Source organism: Amphibalanus amphitrite, unplaced genomic scaffold, assembly GCF_019059575.1.
Source record: "Amphibalanus amphitrite isolate SeventyFive unplaced genomic scaffold, NRLGWU_Aamphi_draft 000914F_arrow, whole genome shotgun sequence".
Taxonomy (NCBI): Eukaryota; Metazoa; Arthropoda; class Thecostraca; order Balanomorpha; family Balanidae; genus Amphibalanus; species Amphibalanus amphitrite.
The window spans coordinates 277,822-298,445 of NW_024882408.1; the positions used below are offsets into that span (position 1 = coordinate 277,822).

Consider the following 20,624-nt stretch of genomic DNA (forward strand, 5'->3'; position numbering starts at 1 on the left):
TCCCCCACAGCGTCCGAGGCTGTCTTTTGGGATTCACCAGTGGCGAAATCCGAGGAGTTTTTCGTGTTTCGGAAATTTTTTGGAGAGTTTGTCCCCCGCAGCAGCTCAATTTCTGGATCCCTCAGTGTGGCGGTGTCCGCCGGTCAGTGACAGCTCGGCCCCGGTGACACCGCGCCTCTCAGCGCGTCACATTCCTCCTGCCAGCGCCACGTCATTAGCCGCTGGGGCGCGGACATTTTCAGGAACCCTAATGATACCTGTCGCCGCGGTGTCTGGCCGACCGTCTCCGCGCGGCGGCCGGCCCCGTGGGTGGTCAGCGGAGGGGGAGGGAGAGGGGAGGGGGTAACCGCGGCCGTCCGGTGCGTCCTGTCCTTTGTCTGTCGCTGACAGAGTGACACGCGGCACGCGGAGGGTGGATCCCGTCCCGGCCAGGTGCGCCGTTCGACCCCGCTCAGCCCGCACGGCCACCCAGCGACCATTGACCGTCCCGCAGGGCGGGTGCAGAGACATCTGTGGACGGGTCCGGAAACTAGAGGTTCAAACAGCTGCTGCTGAGCTTCAACGATGAGCTATGCCCTGATTTGTCGACGTCACATTTTTTGTTTCGTTTCCATACTAAAAAAAAAAAAAAACACCTCGCTTATGTTCGCGTATTCAAACAAACATCGTCGGAAGGTTAACCCTCGCCGGCACAGGCCATTTTGAGTCCTTCGACGGCACAAGGGGGGGGGGGGGGTTGGTACGACACCCCCCCCCTCGCGTTTGGCCCCTGATCGAGCTAGAGCTTCGCGGAAAAAAACGAGCGTGTTGCCCGTCACGAGAGGAAGCCGATGATACCCAATTTTAAGGTCCTAGGTCATCGGGTGACCTTCCAAGTCAGGTCAATGACCCGAAAACCGGGAAAATCGGGACCTGTTAGAAAGTCGTAAAGTGTGGCTGCTATGTGGTTTTCCGGGGTGCTGATCACGAATATCGTGTTAGTTTTGATCAGAGATGATGTCTTTAAGCATTTAGACCAGGTCGGGTCAGGTCAGGTCAGGTCAGGTCACCCGGTAGGGGTTGTGACGGGTATTCGTAATACGTGTCAACCGCCTCGGACAGCTTCGTAACATGTTACGAAGGCACCAAAACTACTTCGTAAATGTTCAAATGGTTGCTAAATTCGAATTCAGCTCCAAAAACTAGCCTAGAAACATGTAAAACTCGAAAAAGTGAACCGAGGTCACCCGAGGTCACCAAAGGTCAGTGACCTGACCTGACCTTCAGGTGACCTTGACACCCACCCTAATGCACGGGAGCAACATCAAATCACATGTTTGAACGTTTGAAACCACGAAAAGCTTGCAAACGCACGGCTAATGCGAGCCGACATGCGCCGAACCGCGATTTCGGCCAAACATGGTCACAGAAAAGAGGTCACAGGTCAAAGGTCATTGGGGTCAGGGTCATGAAATTTTCAGGGTAGGTGTAAAATTGATCAATGCGAGGGTACTGAAAGTTTCGTCGCGATCGGCCGCTTTTTACGCGAGTTATTCGCGAAAAACCTTAGGGGGGGTTGCATCAACCCCCCCCCCGTGCCGGCGAGGGTTAAAACTGAGCTCCTGAGAGCGTTTGCCGTAATTCAGTATTTTGCATGAAAATCGGCCGACATGACGTCACTCTGACGTCATTTCTCGTTCTGAAACAAACATCGTCTGAAGGTAAAATGCATGCCTCCGCCATGGATGGGCGGCAGTTTTATTATTTTCATTCAAACGTTATTGCCATTTGTAGGAACAGCGTTGTGAGCACATCAACATTGATAACACTGAGACATTGAAGGGACACACAGTCACATCTATTCTCAGACAAACTGAGCATCGTTCGGATGAGTGAACTTGTTGATGAGCGCATAGGCCCACTCTGGCTGGTCGGAGGGCAGCATGTGGCCGCTGTTTCGCACCATCACCTCGTGCAGGTTGTCGGCCACGCGCACGTATCCGGCAATCTCGCCGTCCTCGCGCCAGATGTAGCGCTCGGCGGTACGGTACTGCTCGGCGCCGTGCCACTCGGCAGAGGCCAGCCACTGCTCCGTCAGCGTGTAGGCGATGATGACGTCCAGCTGGCCGTTGTAGATCATCACCCGGTAGCCGGCGTCCAGCACCGCCTCCACCATCGGCTTCGACGAGTTCATCATGTCTGCGAGCAGGTAGGTCTCCACGATGCTGCCGTCGTTGAAGGGCCTGCTGCCGACGTGGATGGCCTCCCGCGTGGCCGGCAGGTTCAGGTACTCGTCAAAGGGCACGGCGTCGTAAGGGTCCACCGGGTAGAGGTAGTTGAAGTAGTTGTCGAAGCCGGTGACGTTCTTGTAGTAGGTGGGGTATGGCGTCTTGTCACCGTTCAGAACGATGTCCCAGGTCTGAAATCACAATGAAACATGCTTGTAAACAACAATGTTCATCCATTCCGAAGCTCAATGCTCCATGATAAGAATTAAATCTAAATGCCTGAGATATATGCTGTCATTTATGATTTATATGCTATCACTCAGGTCAGCAGCCAACTCCGGCAACTTGGCTGGAAGACGTGAAACGCTGCTGAGCTGTAAATACCTGCCTTGCCATTCGAAAACAACAACCAGTATGGATCTTTGTCCTTTGTTCTGAATTCGCTTCAATGATTCAATGAATTCGCACATCGATTTTAATAGCGGAGCTCAAAAGCAGTACGTAAAGTGCTTTGCGGTTATTAGTATACAAGTATCTGCATATTCATGAGCATAGATGAATTGCTACCTGGTAGGTTTGAGATATAAATTGCCGTCGTCATTTTATTTTTATTTTTTTATTTTTAGTGCTGTAAGACAAAAACAGCAGCTTATTATTGTCTGTTCACGATAACATTCAATCATATGCAGAACCTTAGGAATTCGTAAATTACTGACGTGGAATGCCTCGATGAATTTCTCCTGGTTGATGAGGTCGGCAGTCTCCTGGGCCTTCTCCGTGAAGAAGACCTTCTGCTCAGCGTCGATGAGTCCAACGTTGTAGAGCATAGTGCCGTAGTCCAGCTGGTTGATGGGGTCGACAAGGCCGTCACCCACCGCGATACCTGAGAGCGAGAAAGCAACGATAAAATGGGCCATTATCTGGAACAGAGCTCCCGATAATATGATCAAGTCAGTGTTGTAAGAACTTCGCAAATGGAATATTGGTGAATGCAAAAATAAGCCCTTTTGTAAAAATTTGAGTCTTTCAAGTTCTTTCTTTTTTGCATTTCATCGGCAAACCCTATGAACAAGAAACGGCCAGCAATGTCGTCTCACCTTTGAGGTTGATCTTCAGCTCGGCAGTTGGGTTGTTTAGGTTGATAGTGTAGGCAGCGGCCGGAACATACTTTCCTGAAAAGAAATGATGCATCATTGTGTTTAGCATTGTTTGGCATAAGCATAAATGCTAAATGAAAGTTTGATGTTGATTAGTACACTTGCTTAGCGTTTGGAAAGTTATACATTCACAGTCACACTCAGTTCCATGTCACCTGTTAGCTGTACGCTAACTAAACGACCGTGCATCACACGACACGTACCGGCGTACGACTCGCCGGTGATGTAGAAGTCGTTGGACTGGTAGCTGTCGAAGAGGGTGAAGAACTGCGTCAGCGCCTCGTACAGGTCACGGCCCACGTCTGCCTCGTTCGTGGCGTAGCCAGCGTCGTCCTCGGTAAAGCTGAATCCTGCGGGGGCACCGAGGACAGGTCACAGGCCGTCACATGTCACCGTCTGGGGCCTCAATGTCGGCTGGGACTAGCGAAGGAAAATCCAAAAATCAGCCAGCGCTTTACTCGGTTCTATCAATTTTAGCAGTTTTGCCAACAAGCCGTCGATTATCTTACCGGTGCCGACAGGGTTATCGATGTAGAGCATGTTGTGCCGATTGACCCAGGTGAGGTTGCGGGGCACCAGGTTCATGTTCTCGTCCAGGCCGAACGGACCGTTCTCCACGAACAGGCCGAACATGCTGGAGCCTCCGGGACCGCCCTGGAGCCAGAGCGCCACCGGCGACGTCTCCGGGCTCTCCTGAGGAGCGATCCGAGATATATAATTCAGGAGAAGAGAACATGTGACCGAGCGCTGGAGATCCCTCTAGATTCTCCTGAAAAGCGAGCTCGGTTACAAATTTCCATTTAGGAGAGGAACAGGGCAGTGGCTGGACAGTTGAGACATGTCATAACCTCTTCTGAGAAGCAATTAATGATCAGCGTATGCAGAGAAAAGATTTTTAGAAATAATAATTGATCTTTTGCAGTTTAGTATTTCGCTTACCGCTGCAGGGAAGAACCAGAAGAACATGTTGGAGTTGTAGTTTCCGTTCACTGTCAGATATCCCGAGTAGCTCACATCGCTGTAACCGTCAAGGCCCGACACCTAAAACAAATGGAGTTTTGTGAGGGAGACGGTGGGTTTTCCAGTGACACTGCCCGTAATAATATATAATCCGACCTACATCATTAGCTATCCGACGGTCAGCCGCAATAAAGCGTGCACAAAATCTCGGTATTTTATTGCCATACCTGTTACGTTGTGTGGATGCGACATTATTCGGGATACAACACATTCGTAGAACAGAACATCTACTGCAAAGGCCTCGTCGCAAAACAAAAAGACTGTAAAAACTCGCCTCACTTACATAACTGAACAGGGAAACGTATCAGTAAACATTTATGCGTGTCTCGTAAAAAGACAAAAGTGAACTTTGATCCTCCAGCTGGCCAGTCTCAGCAGCCAAACTCTGTGTTCTTACCCACACAATAAAGCTGATTTTTACGTCGCTTACACACCCGTTTTTATACCAAAAAAATGTAAATAGCGATGGGTCGAGAGATCGATCTCGAGACCTCGATGATCGATTTCACAGGACTGAATTTGTGTTCAGTTTTTGAAAGCGAAAATCCACTACAGTCGGTGGACTGTCGCTCTCAAAAGCGTTCGCATTCGTGGAGGGATGAGTGGACTCTCCCACACGACCCCACCACCCCTCACTAATTGCTTTACTATTCCACCGCGCACTCACCTTACTGAGACTCCTGGCCGTCTCCAGATCTCCCGCCTGGATGTAGGGCGTCAGGAAGAGCGCCTCGCCGCCGACACCGGGCGCCACGCGCCGTGTGCTCTTAGGGAAGTGTTTTCCCAGGGGTGAGCGCAGCCCGTGAGCGGTCACGGCCAGGGCCGCCACCAGAACAGCGGCAAAATGCATGGCCTCAGATCTGCACAAGGACGAATCGAGTGAGATATCGGTAAGATGCTGTGTGGTGCACAACTTTTCGTGACGAGAGCATATGCATTATTCTATTGAGACCATAAACAATAAACATGTTCTAAATGATTTGCTTCATATCAGGTCAACTGGTCTTTAGGCTTTCTTACTTATTTAAAAGCCTTTCACATGAAAACGCTCAAATTTGGTGGTGCTGCGAGACGTTTTCTTCACATTCTGAGAGCATCTCGAGCATTACATAAGATGCAGTATATTTTCCACCGTCATCAATTAGTTTCCACTACTTATCCCTTCGGACATGCATGGCGTATGCATAAAGAAAACATCATAGAATGCAGGGCTTTCACGTATTTCCTGTCTGATCGACAGACAGTCGATATGAGTGTAATAACAGTGCAGCAATACACATGTGTGAATGTTTGTAAGCTGGCTGATCGATCAACAGTAGTAACTCGACACGTGGATCACACGTTACCTACACTCCCGTCGTCTACTCACCGTTGAAACTCAGGACTTCAGCCGCCACTCCCTGAGATGCTCCTCTCGTGCGCCAGCCGGCTTCTGCGCTGTCGGTGGACAGAGAACGAATCTGGCCTCCTCGCCGGGTCCACAACGACGCTGTCATTTGTATAAACACAGCGGCCCGTACCCTGGTGACCGGCAACAGCTGTGTACCCCTCCCCCCCCACAGACAGCGCTCCCCCTCCCCATGGGGGAGCTATCTGAAGTCTAGCCCGTGTGACGTCAGCACTCTGTCACAAATAGACAAACTTCGTGACCTCAATAGCTTTGACATGAACTTGACCTGAGGTCAGCCCTTAACCCGCGCACAGACGGGGGGGGGGCGGATATCCGCCCCCCCTGAGGTTTTTCGCAAATAGCGGGAAAACCGCGGCGCGTAGCGCCGCGAAATTTGGTATGACTATTCCCTCATCAATTTTACACATGGTGTGCAAGTTTGAACCTCCTACCTTTCAAGGTCAGGTCACCAGGTCACTTTGAATGACCCAACCTCAAGTCACTTTTTTGCAACTTTGTCACCGTGCCAGAGCTACAGTAGATGTCGGAGGCCTTTGAAAGTCGCAGGATGTTATTAGGTCATTAGTAGCTACAATTTGTATATCTCGGAATTTTGATATCGGTGACCTAAGGTCAGGTCAATTTCGCGACCTCCCCATTATAAGTCAATGGGGGAAAAATCAACTCCCTGTTTTTACCACTAAAACGGGTCGGAATGGCCCCATATACCATACATGACTTCATATACGATCAACCTTCACTACCTTGAGGTCTGTTTTGCTGTTGGGCAGCTGTGAGGTCATGTGACGTCATCAAAGGTCACCAAAGGTTTTTGGCCAATAACTCCGTACAGGAACAAGATACAGACGCGTGGATGGTCTCATTGTGTTCAGCTCGTCATTTGTGTTCAGACGCATCGAATGATATACATGATGACCTCGAGGTCACGTGAACGGAGGTCAACCTTTGACCTTGACCTTTCGAGGTCAACATATATATCATTCGATGCGGATTGACGAGAGGATCACGATGATGCCCTTAGTTTGTTCCTATCTTGACTAATTCGAAAGTTATTCGAGAAAAACTCTCCATATCTAGCGCCGCCATTTTGACTTTTTCGACCCCTGTGACGTCATCTTTGACCTGACCTGAAAATGACCTTTGTAAAAATTGTAGATCTTGACCGTGCGTATCCGATGCCGTTTACCGCTTGTCGCTATCTTGCTTCGTTCTCGAGATCTCAGGGGGGGGGGGCGGTCATCCGCCCCCCCCCGTCGGTGCGAAGTTGGCGCAGACCCCCGTCGGTGCGCGGGTTAAGTTGACCTAACCCAAACAAAAAGTATATCGTGCAACGCATTAGAACATAGCGAAAGCGATGGTACGAAAGCTGAGACTCTGCGGCCATTTTTGGCGAATATATTCGCCAAAAATCGAATATCTACCTTGAGGCACTTGAGCTGACCTCAGAGGCCACCGGTTGACCTGAAACCTTAAAATCGGGCACCGGTCGTTGAGTCTCGTAACGGTGCATACCCTCGTTTTTTTCGTGAGACTCTAGCTCAATTAGATGCGAAACAGGGAGGAGGTAGATTCCACCTCATCGGCCTGGAGAAATGTGATATTTCCGGCGAGGAAAACTGTATCTTCAGAATTGTTTTGTTGCTGTTTTTTAATATTGGTCATTGCTATCAAGTACCGACGAAACAAAGACTATGCAGATTTATCAAGCATGGAGCCTCCTGGGACTACATGACGAATTAAATCGTCAGATTAAAAAAGACACGTGTACGTTATGTGGTTTGACGTTGTGTAACTCAGAACGCATTTTGAATTGGCGGGGAGCCGCTGGGATTTTTCCACCTGCCAATGTGTGTGGTATCAGCGTGAGGATGATGATAGTTATGGCGGACGAGGCTGAGCCAATGTGTCGATAAAGAGAGCGTCTTCATCCATTGGTGCGGCAGTCACACCTGGTTCGTATAACACGTCAGAGGTAAGGCGTTTGTTTGCCTTTTTGTGTGTCAATTAAAACCTGCATTAAAGCGAAATTTGAAACGAATATAACATGATATAACTAATTTGAACCGAAACGGTTTGCATTATTTTTAGATTATTTGCGAGTGTTGTATTTTATGAAACTCAGTTTCAATGTGGTAATAGCCGTTTTTACGACGGATATCTGGTACACATTTGGTGCACATTTGGTGCAGATTAGGTGCAGATTTGGTTAAATTAGGTTCAGTGTATCTCTTAGTAGCTATCAGCTAGGGTTGCGCTAATTGCTTATATGCCTGCTTTATCATATTATCAGAGAGTGTCATCGATTAAAACACTGAAATAAATTAAAAAATGAAGATATTTACTGTAAAAGAGATTCGGTGCAGATTTGGTCAAATTAGGTGCATTCGCCGGATAGCCCGTCGTGAAAACGGCTAATAGGTATTCAAAAGCGGTTGCTACAGTAATTGCTTTTATTTTGTTCACTTATGACTCACGGTATCTATGATGTCATGATTGCTCCTTTCACTTTATCGATATTTAAAATACTTCGCCTATTATTATTTAAAAGTAAGTTATATGAGAGCTTCAAACCAGTATCAAAAATAAAGTGACGTCGTGATCCTCGACGAAATGTATAACTGAGCTGAAAATAGACAGGTAGGTACAAACATTATAGACCTTTTCCCAAATTAAATTTTTGAGGGAGGGAGGGACAAGTACCAGTGCCAATAAAATTGTCGCTTCTCCCGGCCCAGGGATCGCGATGTTGCCGCTGCTGCTGTTGGCCGTCCTGCTGTCGGCGGTGCCGACCCAGGCGCTGCTGAGGTCACCGCTGAACCGCCGCTACCCGGCCGATGTCGGTCGAAAACTGCAGCCGGGCGCCGGTGAACCCGGCGAGCCGCTGTTCCTGACTCCGCTCATTGAGGCCGGCGAGCTGGAGCAGGCCCGCGAACAGAGCAGGGTGAGTCGGACAGGCCCGCGAACAGAGCAGGGTGAGTTGGACAGGCCCGCGAACAGAGTCAACAGACCCGCGAACAGAGCAGGGTGAGTTGAACAGGTCGGCGAACAGAGCAGGGTGAGTGGATATACAGGCCCGCGAACAGAGCAGGGTGAGATGAACAGGCCCGCGAACAGAGCAGGGTGAGTACATGCAAAAGCTGGATAGGCCCGCGAACAGAGCAGGGTGAGTCAGTAGGCCCGCGAACAGAGTCAACAGGCCCGCGAACAGAGCAGGGTGAGTCAGTAGGCCCGCGAACAGAGTCAACAGGCCCGCGAACAGAGCAGGGTGAGTTGGACAGGCCTGCAAACAAAGCAGGGTGAGCTGGACAGGCCCGTGAACAGGGCAGAAGGAGATTCACAAGTTCGCTAACAGTCTATATGGAGATATTATCTGTGAATAACCTTTAGACCTGTTTCTTTTCTGATATGTAACTTTTGCTGTTTATGTGTAACGAATCATCCGTTTCACCTAACATCATGCTCTACACGGGATATATGTCACATTTGATCTGACATTGCAGGTGATTGGCCTGCCTGGTGCCGGCGAGAATGTAACCAGCTACTCGGGCTACCTGACCGTCAACAAGGAGTACAACTCCAACTCCTTCTTCTGGTTCTTCGAGTGCAAGGTGAGTATGTACAGGGTAACTGGTGCCGAGATGAAAACGATGATCTTCATCTTCGATGAAAACGACGTTCCTTCTTCATCTTCTTTATAGAGGGACATTGAATCAAAGCTATTGACTCGAACGGAACTACAACTATTCACTGCGAAATTTATTAAGAAACTGGTCGCACCACACGTGTTTGTGGGAGCAGCTTCTCATCAGAGATTGTCAAAGTTTCGGACAGTTTCCAAGGAAATAACACCCACGTATTTGAAGGCAAAATTCGTCCAGCATATCAACCCTGACCTCAGCCGAACGCCCTGACCGTGGTCTCCGACCTCCGTCCACCCGTGCAGGAGGCGCCCCAGGACGCACCGTTGCTGCTCTGGCTCCAGGGAGGTCCCGGCGCCTCCAGTCTTTACGGCCTGTTCGTGGAGAACGGTCCGTTCGGGGCTGACCTCGACCTGAACCTGGTGCCCCGCGAGCTCACCTGGACAAACACACACAACGTGCTCTACATCGACAACCCAGTGGGAACCGGTATGGGCAATTACTTAGTCCTTCATACAGCTGCTGGTGATGGGAGGCGCCTTAATTCTTTGTTTACTGTATACTTATTATTCCAGATTCATTGCTGCATCAGTATTATTTTGTGAACAAATATGAGTGTTACTCAAGTTTATTTGAGGCATTTAAGCATAAATGTAGATTGAAAACGTGGGCTTAAGCTCCAGTTTCCCAGAATGACGTCTCGTTTTGCCGGTGATGCGGCAGGATTCAGCTTCACCGACGATGAGGCCGGCTTCGCCCGCAACCAGGAGGACGTCGCTCGCGACCTGTACGAGGCGCTCACGCAGTTCTTCACCCTCTTCGACAGCTACCAGTCCAACGACTTTTACGTCACCGGAGAGTCGTATGCCGGTGAGCTGCTCATTTTGGGGCCGCTCCCCTCGGCTGGGGAGCCGCAGCAGGATGGGAACGGGACCAACTGTCGCACCTCGGGATAGCTCCCATTGCTCCGTGCTATCTGGCGCTATCATACCGAGACGTGGAAATTTACCGCTTGGTTCGCACGTCCTAAATTCTCAGAATGATAAAAAGTGACCTTTCTTCCTAAAAAGTAACGCTTGAAGCGAAAAACCAACAGCGTTTCGTAACATGCCATTTTTTTAAGTAAAGGAACATGACTGCGAAATTTGATCGTAAAGTATGAGTGCAGAATTGCGTAACGTTATGGGAAACTTCAGTGATGTTGTCTCCCAACTTCCTGTTCAACTAAACTGGCTGTGGCTTTGGAGAAATGCCCGCGCATCAATAAGGCTTCAGAAGGACAAAATAGGCCCAGCTTTTTGCACTTCTGACTCAGATATCTGCTCTTTCGGCTTATGAACTGTGCATATTTATTGGATTCATGAAAACGTTGTGATCTTCTCAGGTAAATACGTTCCATCTATTTCGTACAAGATTCACCAAGAGAACCCGACGGCCAATCTGAAGATCAACCTGAAAGGTAAGGGCCGAGAAATTAATCTCCAATGCAATCAATGCCTACCGTTACAACAGATGCCACAAAGTCTCGCTGTCTTATTCATATACAGAAATAGCAAGATGCCATACGACAAAACCATCAAACTACCTCCCTTCTTCACCTGCTTCTCCCAGGTATGGCTATCGGTGACGGTCTGGTGGACCCGATCAACCAGCTGGACTACGGCTACTTCCTCTACAGCATCGGGCTGGTGGACGCCAACCAGGCGCAGTACTTCCACGATGGCGCTGACCGGACGGCCGAGCTCATCCAGCAGGGCGACTACATCGCCGCCTTCCACGTGAGGGAACCGAGAGGAGGGTGGAGAGGGTGATGCGAGGCTTAGAGACGTACAGGTCTCGCGAGATTAAGCGGTAGGTTTTGCACTTTTACTTTTCCGGTTATATCTCAGAAACTAATCGATCTACGATGAAGCCATTTTACAAGGTCATGGCTTGTTACCCAACAAATCGATCGCATCTTCAACACTTCACCCTCGCCCGCACATGGGGGGGGGGGGGTTGCCACCCCTCCCCCCAGGTAGTCTTTCTGCTCTGCACTCAACATTTTTAAAGCTAGGAGGCTGATTTTTCGTATAGCTGCTCCTCTATCCTTTCCTGATGTCCACTGAAAATTTCAAGTTTCTGTAGTTTTTGGTTTCGGAGATATGACCTTGTTTTTCAGGTCATGTCATGACCCAAATGGCCAATTCTCAACATCTTGCGTTGGCTATGGGCCTTGTGAGCTTTTGACACCTTGATTTCGGCCTATTTTGCCAGTCTTACCCTCCACCTATCATGGAACATGTTGTTCGACGATGTACAGATGTCAAGGTCAAGGTCAAGGTCAACCTAGGTCATCTAAGAAAATTGCGTTTTAGGCAAGCGGAATTTACTTTTTGTGATGTTTTTTGACTGCATTTTTGGTAAAAGCTTCTCAGATCATGATTGCATGTAATATGGACACATAAACAATCGGTGCACACATCAGTATACACACAGACACACACAGACATACAAACACATATAATTGACCTTGACCTAACTTGACCTGAAATGACCTCAGCAGCAAAAACCTGGTCGGGTAGTGTGGCAAAGAGGTTCTAGCTGGCTTGGCACCAGAAAACGACATCGTCATCGGTATATGATAGGCAATAGGCATGGCGCACTTGATATCCAACGGTGACCCAAAACAGCAACATTTTTTAGTTTGACCTGACCTGGAAGGTCAATGACTGACCTGAAAAGGTAACTCTGGGTATCATTGGATTCGTCGTTTCCCAAACAATCTTTTTGGTCGTTACCGCTAAGCTCTATCTCCAACAGGAACGAAATGGCGCGGGGGGTGGCACCCCCCCCCCCCCATGTGCGTTCTAGGATGGGAAAATGGCATGTGCGGGCGAGGGTTAAAAGCTTAAGACGACGAAGATATAGCCTGAAGTACACTAAATTTTCTAGGTGCAAAACCTACCGCTAAAACCCGCGAGACCTGTACATGCTGTCGACGCGGGGGGGGGGGGGATAAATCGAGGCTCAGAAACGCAGTAGTCGTTTGGGGTGCATGACTGGTAAAAGCTGCGGATGGTTTATCGTCCACGGTTCGATTAGAAATTTGTAGCCATTAGCGAGGAGCGATATACAATTTCGCGTTGAATTTAACTACGCAACAATGCAGTAACTTAACCCGCGCCCCGTAGGGCTACCGGCGGACCCTACCACCCGTAGGGGGGGGGGGCCGTATCGGCCCCCCCCTAAGATCTCGGAAAGTTACCGGCCGATTTTCAAAATTCAAACGGCGTTCGATAGCCCCACCCGGGAACTACCTTGTGACCAAATTTCATTGACCTAGGTCAAACCGATGACGTCACAGGTCAGGTCAAAGGTCAGATTTTCACCGTTCACAGGCAATTCAAGAAATGTGCTGTGAAAGCGAGTAAATTGGTAATTTATTGAAAACCATCGATGGTACATTGTTCGTCAAACACATACTTTGCTATCTGAGGTCACTGATACCAGGTCAGGTCACAGCGAGGTCAGGTCACCGGGGGTCACAATATGAATGTGTCGTGTGATACATGTTTTATGGTCCATTTTACATGACAAATGCGATTATGTGGGTTAGGCAGCCTTTGGGGCCAGCCTAGGTCACGTTTTTGTGAAGGTCAGGTCAAGGTCAGGTCAAATTAGGTCAAATTTCAAAGTTGATATTTTTGCATAAAATGGGTATCGATTCGATGCAGCTCGTCACGGGGAGTCTAATGGTGGTCTTCGTTTTGCTCTACGAGTTCTAGAATTGCCAAAAATTGAGTTTGACAATTTGACGTCATCATTTTTGAACAGTTTTTTCGCTATAACTTGGCCAAAAAACGAGGTATCGATCTGAAATTTGGTATGTAGATAGAAGACGGTAGGCACTATCACATATATTCCGGTTTTTTTTGAAACTCAAAAATTTTTTGGATTTTTTGGCGAATATATCCAAAAATATGCTTTTTTGATTTTTGGGGGTCAAAACTCAAAAATTTCATAAATTCGAGATAGCAGTTTTGTAGCCCTGTCAATTCTACACCTTTTATGTCTTGATCATTTTTCTGTATCTTCAAAGCTGTAGTCCTGACAGGTCTTCTTGCGAAGGTCTTTTTTCGGTCGAAAATGACAGAACATGACGTCACTCTGACGTCATTTGTGGCCAACCTATCATAGCCTCTGGAAAAATTTTTGGTCACAATGTGCAAAATTGATGCCCGGAGGGGTCCTGAAAGTTTGGTGGCGATATCTCCAGCCGTTTAGGAGATATCGACCGAAAAGGACAGGGGGGGGCCGTTTCGGCCCCCCCCCCCCTACGGGGCGCGGGTTAATCATCCTTTGTGCATTCTTCCAGTCTTGGGATGTCATCCTGAACGGTGACAAGACGCCGTACCCGACCTACTACTACAACGTCACCGGTTTCGTCAACTACTTCAACTACCTCTACCCCATCGACCCGAACGACATCAGCACCAACCCGTACAACGACTTCCTGAACCTGCCGGCCACGCGCGCCTCCATCCACGTGGGCAGCACGCCCTTCAGCGACGGCAGCGACGTCGAATCCTTCCTGCTGGCCGACATGATGAACTCGTCGAAGCCGATGGTGGAGGGCGTGCTCGACGGTGGCTATCAGGTGATGATCTACAGCGGCCAGCTGGACGTCATCATCGCGTACACGCTGACGGAGCAGTGGCTGGCCTCTGCCGAGTGGCACGGCGCTGAGCAGTACCGTACCGCCGAGCGCTACATCTGGCGCGAGGACGGCGAGATTGCCGGATACGCGCGCGTGGCCGACAACCTGCACGAGGTGATGGTGCGTAACAGCGGCCACATGCTGCCCTCCGACCAGCCAGAGTGGGGCTACGCCCTGATCACTAAGTTCACCGGCACTGATGGCACTGGAAAGGGCTTCAAAGCCTAATGCAGACTCGTACCTGATGCGTTTTTAGTCGCTATTACGGATTTGTGCACGTGAACCATAAATACACTACCATTTGTTCCACTGTTTCTTAGTTTTCTTACAGTCGACCAGGACCTCATTATACTTACAGGGCGTTCAGAGTTCAGTGAATAAGATAATATCGTATTATTTTACATTATTATTAAAAATATTATTTTTAGAATGTGGTCCTGCACTTGATTATTATGTTATGTCTGGTGTCTTTTGCTGCCACGGGTATAGTCCGAACACAATTCCTCTGAGCTCGTTTGTTTTGTTGGGAGCAAGCTCTTTCGGCCATCACAGAGCAATGGGACTCCTATTATAGGGTGTAGGCACTGGACTGTGCGTATGTACCACCGACAGTGAGCCGCAGCGGAAGAGACCGTCCGGTTGTGGCGGGAATGTCCCGATGGGACGCCCAAAGAATCACCCCAGAGAGGAAGTTGATGTGAACCTGTCCTCAACCACCGGTTGTCTGGTGAAATTGACCGCCAGCACGGAAAGGGAAGCGTGAGGGAGCTGCAGATTTGAACCCTGCTTTGGTCTGTGGAAGTGGTCAGGTCGGATCTTAACTCTGTTTTGGTCTGTGGAAGTGGTCAGGTCGGATCTTAACTCTGCTTTGGTCTGTGAAAGTGGTCAGGTCAGCACATTTGGTGGTGGTTGGTTGGATGCAGTGCGTGTACCGATACGCCATCTGGCCGGGCATGCCCCCACACCGCACAGGTGGCGCTATAGTACCTACTTTCTCATACCGCGCCGCTAACTCTTGGAACTCACTGCCAAAGATTGTGTTGGAGAGCCCGTCGATCGACAGTTCAAAAGCCGTCTGAGGACCCTTGATGACGTCACATGACCTTACAGCTTTGACTTTCATTTTCCTGGTGACGTCAAAGTGCCGGTCAAAGTAAAAGCCATGATGTTCACTGTCCTGTGTTTATGTACCTACATCTAGCTCAACGTTGAGCTTTTCAAATGACCGTGCAGACTTGGATTTCCCTAGAGCAGCAAGCTGAAAATGGTTTCGTATTGCGCTGACGACAATAAATTCGAAGAACGATTTTCGAATTGCTTGATTAAAAACAACACAGCATCCATCAAATGACCTTTACATGCGTCAAAGCACCTGACATTTTGTGAATTATCGTAACAATCGGTTGATGACCCATCAACGTCCAATTTCATAACCTCCACGCAACCAACACACCATGGCCCTCCAGCCGACTCTGCAACAGCAGAACGATGCGGAACGGGAAGCAACGAGGATGCAACCCCCCGCACTATCTCCAGCCGGACATATGACGCCATCACATGACGTCACAGGTCAGCGGCGCCGTCGTCACCGACAATAGGCCAGAGACTGTTGTTTCGCCGCAGCCGCAGAATCCGTGACGTCACGGATTCTGACGGCACGGCGGAAGAGACGGCGTGAACGGACGGACGTTGTTTGTGTGCTGCGTAATTTGAGCGTCCATATTGTTCTTCTTTCGACATACGGTGCCTCAACAATGAGTAGCCAGTTACGCCATTCGGTGTGACAGAGATAATGATAGAAATGCAGGTATAGAGGAGCCGGAACGCGTCAGTTGTAATCACAATTTGAATAGAATGCATTGTCAGTGGTTCGCGTTGACATCGTAGTGCTATTTAGATATTCAAACGCCAATAATGATCAATATAAGCACATCCTATGCATACAGGTAAACCAAGATAGCGTTGCAGAAAAAAAGGTGTGTTTCATGTCTCAGCAGTCATCTCCTTCGTATGGGGCATCCTTAGCTTACAGAAAGCTGCAAATCGATGCTCGTCTACCAAAGCAGTTACGTACTTGCACTCAACGAACGTATCAAGGAACACAACCGGTTGTGAAACAACATAACGAGTTTATTGTCTCATCACATCGCCAATGACCATGCATATCAGTCAAACACACGAAATCGGGGCGGACATAAATTGTAACAACGTCTGACGTTTCTGCTGATCTCCGAGTACAACTGATTCATACCCATATACTAAATCTCATGATGGATTAATCTTATTTTCATCAATTTCACTTCAAGAGGAATATCAGAGATAATCCTGCGAACAACGCGATGGTTGGAGATTCAAAGCAAGCATAGTGACGGCACACAATTATTGTAGGGTAACATTCAGAACTTCCATTTAGCATACAAATGATAACAAACAAGACACAATAAAATGGGGAAACATAAAAGAGTGGAGTCGACAGCGCAAACCTAACACATTCAGAGCAAAAGTGACAGGGGACACGATTTTTCTTTAAGTTCAGTTTCAATCTGGAAGCTCTAGCAAAACTTACGCGTCCTCCATATCGATTGATGAGGCAATAAATAAGCTAAAATTCTAACATAGTGCAGTATTTACAATGTTTGTCGTTTGAAAGTAGATTCTACGTTAATTACACTGAACAATGAACAGGATATTTGTATTTTTGTCACCAATTTCATGACACTTGCCAGTAAAATATCGGTTTGAAGGGTTCAAATTTACCTGGGGCTGATCCGAGATGATTCATGATCGTAGTCCCTTGTCCTCACTTTAACTCTTTGTCAATTTAGCAGCAAATTCATGGTCTGGGCGCTTGGAGCATACATTGAGATATTTTGCGCTGTTTTTCAACAACAGCACCTTGTCAGGCGGCTCAGGCTTCTGCCGGCTTCCAAATACCACCTTAGTGTCCCCAGTGTCCCGCTGACTGAGTTGAGCCACTCCGCTGAGAACTCCCTCCCCTGACGCGACCTGAGGTCAGTGACGTCATCACGACACCATCAACCTGAGGTCAGTGAAGTCGCAACGACGTCAGTGCCGGGAGCACTTGTAGCGCAGACTGCAGACGCCGCCGCTTTGGCCGTGGTACACTGCCTTCTGCATGCCGTGCAGCACGTTCGTGTACTTCTCCGGACTCACGGTGATGATCCTGTGGTACACAAGTAGAGTCAGTGGAACGATTCGGACGGGTGACGTTGGGACTATTAGGGCGTCTATAACTATTTCGTTAGACCTATTATTTGTAAGTTATATGCAATTTGTAGCAATTATGCGATTGTGAGGTAAAACTGTTTGTAAAAATAACGGTCACCTCATTATGTACTCCCGAAAAAAAATGTCTGCAGCTTTCACACCGTGCATACAGCATGCGAGTTTCACTCTAGCATATGATGATTGATTCAAGAAGCTGCGCAGTAATATGTGTCGAATATGGGTACGGAAACGTGCGTGGAAGAATAGATCGTGGCAACGGAGCTTCAATTCTTCAAAACCTAATTTAAAACAGTCGACACGCCAGAGTGGCTGCCCTCCTTGCACGACCGACTGGACGCATTAATGAACCAATTTGTGGCCGGGCGTCCCGTAACGTGATTCACCCTCCCCTTCCCCAGGGACCCTTCTCCATTGTCGTCGCAAGTAGTGTGCGTGTCGGAGAGAAAGTGTTCCCGTCGCCGCGACGACCCCGACAGCTCATCAAAGCGTCAAACGCCGACGACGCGGCGACGCTCGTGACGCTCCGGCGGCACAATGCGACGCACTTTTACTTTCGTCGGTATCGTCGCCCGACGGCTGACGGAGGGCTGGTGAGGGGAGGTGGGGGCACGGGCCGCGACCTGTAGCAGGGTGACGGAGAAGGGGATACTGACACGAGGTCACCGTCGAGCACTGCCCATCGCCACAGAGCGCCACTGACTGTGACGGTTACCGAGTGTGGGGGTAATCGTTCCGCCGTTGACCGCACCTTGTAACCCCATGTCAACATCGGGCGCGCCCGCACGCGCGCACGTGCGCAATCCCGTGGCTATGCCGCGCATTTATGACGCGCACGTGAGTCGTGGGGTAGCGCAATGAGATGACGACAAAAAGTTTGCCCCAGTTTGACAGTGGACTGGAAATGATAGCGAAAGCCTAACCAGCGTGGCTGTGACGCCGTGTGTCAAAAACTGACGAAGCCAATCACGGTTACCAAAGGTGGATAGGCTGAAATAACTATGTTTGTTTCTCAACATGAGCGCGCAACAGGGTTACAGTCGTGTGTGCATGGTAAATGGCATGTCATGTGTAGGTGCAACCCAAGCATAATAGAGGTTAGCTTGTTCGTTGCTCGTTATGTTCGGCGTGTGCTGGAAATCCCTATATGCTGTAATCCGTGCCATTTCGTTTGCCAATCGGTTGAATTGCTGGTAAGTTTATGGTACAGAGGTCAAGTGTGATCATTTTTACACCGAACAGCTTAGGAGCCATTATGCAATTACGTGCATAACATCAGTTACATTCATTTGGACGGAAGTCAGATAATTGCTGATCGTAGATCTACAAATAAGTGCATTTTGTTTAAAGTAAACAGATCTGAAATTTGAAAATTACAGGGTATTTTTGTCAGTGACCTGGCTCAGACACCTCACTCACTTGTCGGCCATTTTGGCTCCGCCGAGGAGGAGCTTCCCGGCGTTGATGTACTGAGCCGCCCTGTCGGGCTGCTCGCAGGCCACCCTGTTCAGGCACTCGTAGTTGTCGCTGCCGTCAGAGCTGAGCAGGTACGTCAGCATCAGCAGCAGGTCCTCGCGATCCAGCCACGAGTCGCTGGGGCTCGCGTCGGCCGACCTGACGAAAGATAGGGAGGAGTTAACGAGAGTCAGAGCTGGGTCAAGGAAGGTCAGAGTGGGGTCAACAGCGGTCAGATTCGGGTCAACGAGGGTTAGAATGAAGTCATTGGTGGCCAGAGCGAAGGCAGAGTGGTACAATTAGTCCAGTGACTGAATATTGAATTATAATTAGACGGCCGTCGCTACGTCACACATGACTTCATGAAGCATGCTCTTTGCTACCGCTTCACTAAAGTTGACAAAAATGGGCAGCTGTTCACTGCCCTCGGCTAGCCTAGCACCAACATCGCCTCGAAGGATGCACCCGATGTCACCCAGCCACTCTCACCTGCCGAAACCGCCGCCGAAGAGGCTGCCAAACCCGCCGCCGAACGCGAACATGCCGAACACGATGACGATGGCCTTGATGACGATGAGGATGATGAGGTTGGTGAGGTTGAGCGTGAGCACCTCGCTGGTGCTGGTGGCGCGTGCCACCACGTCTGACACCAGCGTGGCCAGGCTGGTGCTCTCGGAGAGAGGTGGCGGCCGTGGCAGGGGTCACCGTGAGAACGGCGGCGGCAGCAGCAGCAGAGCGGGGCAGAAGGCAGGCCTGGGGAGGACAGAGACACGTCAGTGGCAGCATAAGCAGCAGCAGCAGCGGGGCAGAAGGCGGACCCTGGGGAGAACAGCGACATGTCAGCGGTGGCCATAAGCGACAGCAGCAGCGGGGCAGAAGGCAGGCCTGGGGAGGACAGCGACATGTCAGCGATGGCCAGAAGCGACAGTAGCAGCAGCAGCAGCAGCAGCAGCAGCAGCAGCAGAGGGGAGGAGGGCACAGTCCTGTAGAACAGGCCACAAGTAGAGCACAGCTTGTCAGCTCTGATGCCTACTACAGTTTTATATTTGGAACGTGCATGATATGACGTAATATATGACGTCGTTTAGGTAGATTATGGTTATCAGAGTTTTTCGTCAATAATTTTTTCATAAAATTGAGCCAGCGAGTCAAAGGAAGCCACCATTGAACCCAGCAATATGCCGAATGGAGTGATATGACGTAGGTTTGGCCTCTTTCCACCACTTCGTGACCTGGACAGCTATGACCAGACTTGACGTTTCACCATAGATTTATGTTTCCCTAACAAAAAGCATAGCAGCAGTGAAGTGTCTGATCATTAAAACCCGGCAGTGCCAAATTCGTGACTCCGCGACCATTTTGGATTATTTTTTATTATTATTATTTCAGTATACCCGACAACCACAAAGTAGTGGGCATTACGTTGGGTAGTGGTACAATCTTCATACATACACATTACACAATACACATACAACACATATACACAATGTTCATAGGTACATCAATTGTTTACACACTCAGTCCACCATGAAGTTTTTGATGATGAACCATGAAGTTTTTGATGATGAAGTTTTTGATGAAGTTTTTCACTTAAACCCGGGCCCTTACCTTGGGGTATTTGGCCTGACCTCAGAGGCCAACAGTTGACCTGAGACCTCAACATCGGGTACCAGTCTCTGTAACTATATAACCGCTCACATGCTCATTTTTCCCCGAATATATGCATGGCTGATGGCTCAATTATAGTGCGAAGCGACGGACAACTCCACCCCTTCCCAGCCGAATGTTGAA

The 20,624-nt window shown here is 49.2% G+C and overlaps 3 protein-coding genes across 3 annotated transcripts; 1 reads left to right on the top strand and 2 right to left on the bottom strand.

Annotated features, from left to right (window-relative positions):
* Positions 1-1,695: 1,695 nt before the first annotated feature.
* LOC122368009 (venom serine carboxypeptidase-like) lies at positions 1,696-5,889 on the bottom strand. Its single transcript, XM_043341598.1, has 8 exons — positions 5,754-5,889; positions 5,052-5,244; positions 4,304-4,405; positions 3,874-4,057; positions 3,568-3,714; positions 3,305-3,379; positions 2,924-3,090; positions 1,696-2,398 (listed from the first exon to the last, which is right to left on the bottom strand). The coding sequence occupies exons 2-8, from the start codon at positions 5,232-5,234 to the stop codon at positions 1,844-1,846; spliced, it is 1,413 nt and encodes a 470-aa protein (XP_043197533.1). The 5' UTR covers positions 5,235-5,244; positions 5,754-5,889; the 3' UTR covers positions 1,696-1,843.
* Positions 5,890-7,575: 1,686 nt separating this feature from the next.
* Positions 7,576-14,444, top strand: LOC122368010 (venom serine carboxypeptidase-like). Its single transcript, XM_043341599.1, has 8 exons — positions 7,576-7,767; positions 8,531-8,736; positions 9,296-9,403; positions 9,739-9,922; positions 10,157-10,303; positions 10,818-10,892; positions 11,045-11,211; positions 13,791-14,444. The coding sequence occupies exons 2-8, from the start codon at positions 8,539-8,541 to the stop codon at positions 14,358-14,360; spliced, it is 1,449 nt and encodes a 482-aa protein (XP_043197534.1). The 5' UTR covers positions 7,576-7,767; positions 8,531-8,538; the 3' UTR covers positions 14,361-14,444.
* Positions 14,445-16,751: 2,307 nt separating this feature from the next.
* Positions 16,752-19,507, bottom strand: LOC122368013. The gene is made up of 3 exons (XM_043341601.1): positions 19,323-19,507; positions 18,798-18,992; positions 16,752-17,316 (listed from the first exon to the last, which is right to left on the bottom strand). Exons 1-3 carry the CDS (start codon positions 19,373-19,375, stop codon positions 17,199-17,201), a joined length of 366 nt encoding a protein of 121 aa, XP_043197536.1. The 5' UTR covers positions 19,376-19,507; the 3' UTR covers positions 16,752-17,198.
* Positions 19,508-20,624: the final 1,117 nt, after the last annotated feature.

Coding starts and splice junctions, on each gene's coding strand:
- LOC122368010 (XM_043341599.1), top strand. CDS start 8,539: ATGTTGCCGCTGCTGCTGTTGGCCGTCCTGCTGTCGGCGGTGCCGACC. Junction 9,404..9,738: donor TCTGGTTCTTCGAGTGCAAG/GTGAGTATGTAC, acceptor CCACCCGTGCAG/GAGGCGCCCCAGGACGCACC. Junction 11,212..13,790: donor ACTACATCGCCGCCTTCCAC/GTGAGGGAACCG, acceptor GCATTCTTCCAG/TCTTGGGATGTCATCCTGAA.
- LOC122368009 (XM_043341598.1), bottom strand. CDS start 5,234: ATGCATTTTGCCGCTGTTCTGGTGGCGGCCCTGGCCGTGACCGCTCAC. Junction 3,715..3,873: donor CGATAACCCTGTCGGCACCG/GTAAGATAATCG, acceptor GTGCCCCCGCAG/GATTCAGCTTTACCGAGGAC. Junction 2,399..2,923: donor AATTCATCGAGGCATTCCAC/GTCAGTAATTTA, acceptor TTGTGATTTCAG/ACCTGGGACATCGTTCTGAA.
- LOC122368013 (XM_043341601.1), bottom strand. CDS start 19,375: ATGTTCGCGTTCGGCGGCGGGTTTGGCAGCCTCTTCGGCGGCGGTTTC. Junction 18,993..19,322: donor TTCGGCGGCGGTTTCGGCAG/GTGAGAGTGGCT, acceptor ATCTTTCGTCAG/GTCGGCCGACGCGAGCCCCA. Junction 17,317..18,797: donor GGAGCCAAAATGGCCGACAA/GTGAGTGAGGTG, acceptor TGTGTACCACAG/GATCATCACCGTGAGTCCGG.